The sequence below is a fragment of the Globicephala melas genome, chromosome 3 (assembly GCF_963455315.2).
Source record: "Globicephala melas chromosome 3, mGloMel1.2, whole genome shotgun sequence".
NCBI lineage: Eukaryota > Metazoa > Chordata > Mammalia > Artiodactyla > Delphinidae > Globicephala > Globicephala melas.
In genome coordinates, this window is record NC_083316.1 from 5,240,063 (window position 1) to 5,243,514 (window position 3,452).

Genomic DNA, 3,452 nt, shown 5'->3' on the forward strand with positions numbered 1-3,452 from the left:
GGGCACCACACTAATGCAGGATGTTAATAATAGGGGAAACTATGTGTGGAGAGAGGGAAGGATACAGAAACTCCATTTTCCGCTCCATTTTTTTCTGTAAACCTAAAACTGCTCTAAAAAGTAAAGTCAATTAATTAAAGAAACAATAGCTAAGTGGAAAGAGGGCATTTTGCCCATTCGGACAGACCATTCAGACGTGTGATGTGTGATGCCCTGGGGCGGAGCCCATGGTAGGTAAGAGAGGCTGCCCGCACCCTGAGCTTCTGATGCTCTGGTTCTCCCAGGGCTGAGCTCCACTGCCTCCAGCTGAAGGTGCCCAGGGAAAATGGACAGGTGACTGATGAGCTGCTTCGCAGAGCTTTCTGCTGGATGAATTTCTCAAAGGCAGGTGCCTAACTCCAGCCAGGGAGTGCCTTCTTCAGAGCTGGACACATGTGGCCCCCATCTGCACAGCTAATCCGCTTTCCAAGCTGGGCTCTTGGGAGGGAGGGCTGGTGGGGATGGCCAGGGCTGGGCAAGTTATAAAAATGTGCCCTTCCTCAAGACACTTCGTGTCTACCTGTCAGAAAATTGTCACATGTTCTGATTATTTATTTATTTTAATTTATATACCAATAATAGTCACCCAGTTTTTTAAGTGTAGTCTATCTACTCAACACATTTTTTAATTTACTTATTTAGTTATTTATTTAGCCGTCCTGAAGGCATGCAGCACCTTAGTTCCCTGACCAGGGATGGAACCTGCACCCTCTGCAGTGGAAGCACGGAGTCTTAACCACTGGACCACCAGTCTTGTTCTGATTTTAGAACAAGACACTTGCATCTGCTAGAAAACTGTCAAGATAAGTACAAACCTGCACTGTCCACGCTTCTGATGGTACCTCCTAGATGTGGTGCCCACCTCCGCACTCCCCAACCACCCGACAGCTCCTGGAATATCCATCCTGGTGGCTGGTCCCCTCTGTCCCCCAGGAAGCATCCTCTTCCACACTCACTCGTCCCTGCTGAGGGACCAGGAGACCTCACAGATGATGTTCAGAATCCCTTCGTGCAGCTTCATCAGGAGTCCTTAGGCGTTTCCTAGGTTAATAGCACAAAAATGGGCTACTGTTCCACATTTCTGTTTATTTCCATCAGTTAATTGGACTTGGTTCTGCCTGAATAAGAAGGTTTTCTCTCTTGGGCTCCTTGAGAAGAGAAGCCTTGGGGTGCCGTCCTAAATCTTCAGGGGACAGACTCCCCGTACATTACCCTCCCAGTACTGAGTGCAACGTGGGTCCTGAGAATGTCCAATGCCCATAATTTACAGCTGTTTTTTCTATTATAGGTAATAATTTAATTCAGGACAAGAGATGTTATTCAAAGACATATAAATAATAGCCTCTACTAAGAATGTTCATTGTGTTGAGAATAAAGCACTGGGAGTTTCAAGATTGGCAAGTGAATGCCAAGGCTGGTGGGGCTCGGGGACAATTTTCCCTCTTGAATAAATGAAAAGGAGCATACTGCTACTTTCATTTTTTTTAAGAAGTTGAATATTTTATTATTAAACCGTTTCTTATTTTCCTGCAAGGCTGTTGCCTCACTGTACAAAAATAGTACCAGCAAATACAGTATATTGCAAAATTAAGAGAGTAATGCTCTTCATTGGACACTATACAACTCACAAACTTTTCTCCACTGCCATTTATTTCCAGTGGGAAAATCATTGAGTATTTTGATCCAAATCCAGGGATGGCTGTAAGCAATTTACAATATTGTATAAGGTTAAGATAACAATGTTATTCTTGAATTACATAATTTTTATAACTAGTTTTACCACACATAATTTCAGGAATTCTGAATGTTATAACTGGAGACTAGCCTAAAAATCATAGGCTGTTGAGAAAAAGATGCATAGGGTTTATCTGACATCATTAGGAAGTTAAGGGGTATTTTCTTCAGGCAATATTGTAACAAGTAGTTTCTTTTGCTAAAAGTTGCTTTTAAAAAATCTATCAGCTACTAATTTAAGACAACTATGCTAGATTAAGTTGTTTCAAACTAGTTTACTTAGGGGTTCCATGTTCACTCCTCAATAGATTTTATGTATTTCTCATATGCTTCTTCACGCATTAGTTCATCTAGTTCTGAAGGGTTACTCAGTGTCATCTTGATCAGCCAACCATCTTCATAACAAGATTTGTTGATAAGTTCTGGATTTTCTGCTAGAGCTTCATTAATTTCAGTTACTTCTCCTGATAGAGGAGAATGGAGTTCATTAGCAGCTTTCACATTTTCCAAAGCACCTCGTTTGTTCAATTTTGTCCCAGCTTCAGGCAGCCTACAGTAAACAACATCTCCCAAAGCTTCCTGTGCAAAATCGCTGATTCCCACTGTTCCAACACCGTTTTCTGTTGTTACCCATTCATGTTTGTCTGTGAATTTACGCACCGACAGCAGAGCGGGGCTGGTGCGCAGCGCCCCGCCGGCGCCCACCCTCAGTCCCCAGGGCCACGGCGGGCAGGGCATGTTGGGCACAGAGATGGCACGCAGGCTGCAGACCATGGCTGGCACACTCCGTGCTGCTCGCAGAGCCATGTTCTCAGGGGTCACTACTTTCATTTTTATTAGAAAATATGCCTTATAATAGCTCCCAATTTTTCTCTTTCAAACTGTCAACTGAAAATAATGCACAACCTAAAAGTTGAGAGTTGTTTAATCCGGTGGACAAAAAATGAGGACTCAAGCCGGGGACAAAGAATCTCAGATCACTCTGAAGAGACAAGGTGGGGAGCCAGGTTATAGAGGAGTTTTTGCAAAAAAGACTGGGTAGTGGGAATGTCAAAAGATTATTGTTAATTAAAGAAAACCAGACATCTCAAGTTAAGGAAATTGGTGCTCTTCTCTGTATGGGAAGATGCAAGAGTCTGGACTCACTGAAATCGTTCCTTTGATGTGCACCTCAGCTGTCTGGGGCCAGTATCCTGTGCTTTCCCATCCTGAGTCTCCTCAGGGTGCATCTTTGTGGGGTGGCTGCAGTGACTGAGGGCTTGATGGGCGGGCATCCTGTTTCTATCCTGAGTTCCCTCAGGGCTCACCGTCAGGAGACTGTAACGTGATGGCTTAATGGCTGCTACATCCTTTGTTTATTGATATGGCAGGCAGCATTTTTAGTTCACATAATAGAGAACACCCATCCTACCCTGCAGAGGGGATAGATTCAATGTCCACTCTCCTCCACTCGCCTCCCTCCCCTCTCAACATCCTCCTGACAAGCATTCATTCAGCTCTTGCCAAGTGGCAGGCAGAGCTCAGGCTCAGGTGCTACAGAGATGAATACAGGACAGTTCTCAACCTTGAGGCACTCATTACCTGATGAGTCAATAAAATAAATTTTTAACACAAGGTGGCAGGTATGTGATACAAATTATGTTCAAGACATGTGTAAGTGGAGGGGGAAACGTTTGATT

The 3,452-nt window shown here is 43.9% G+C and overlaps 1 protein-coding gene across 1 annotated transcript; it reads right to left on the bottom strand.

Annotated features, from left to right (window-relative positions):
* Positions 1 to 2,060: 2,060 nt before the first annotated feature.
* Positions 2,061 to 2,580, bottom strand: LOC115853138 (glycine cleavage system H protein, mitochondrial-like). Its single transcript, XM_030856463.2, has one exon. The coding sequence runs from the start codon at positions 2,578 to 2,580 to the stop codon at positions 2,068 to 2,070; it is 513 nt and encodes a 170-aa protein (XP_030712323.1). The 3' UTR covers positions 2,061 to 2,067.
* Between the last annotated feature and the right edge of the window lie 872 nt (positions 2,581 to 3,452).

Coding starts and splice junctions, on each gene's coding strand:
- LOC115853138 (XM_030856463.2), bottom strand. CDS start 2,580: ATGGCTCTGCGAGCAGCACGGAGTGTGCCAGCCATGGTCTGCAGCCTG.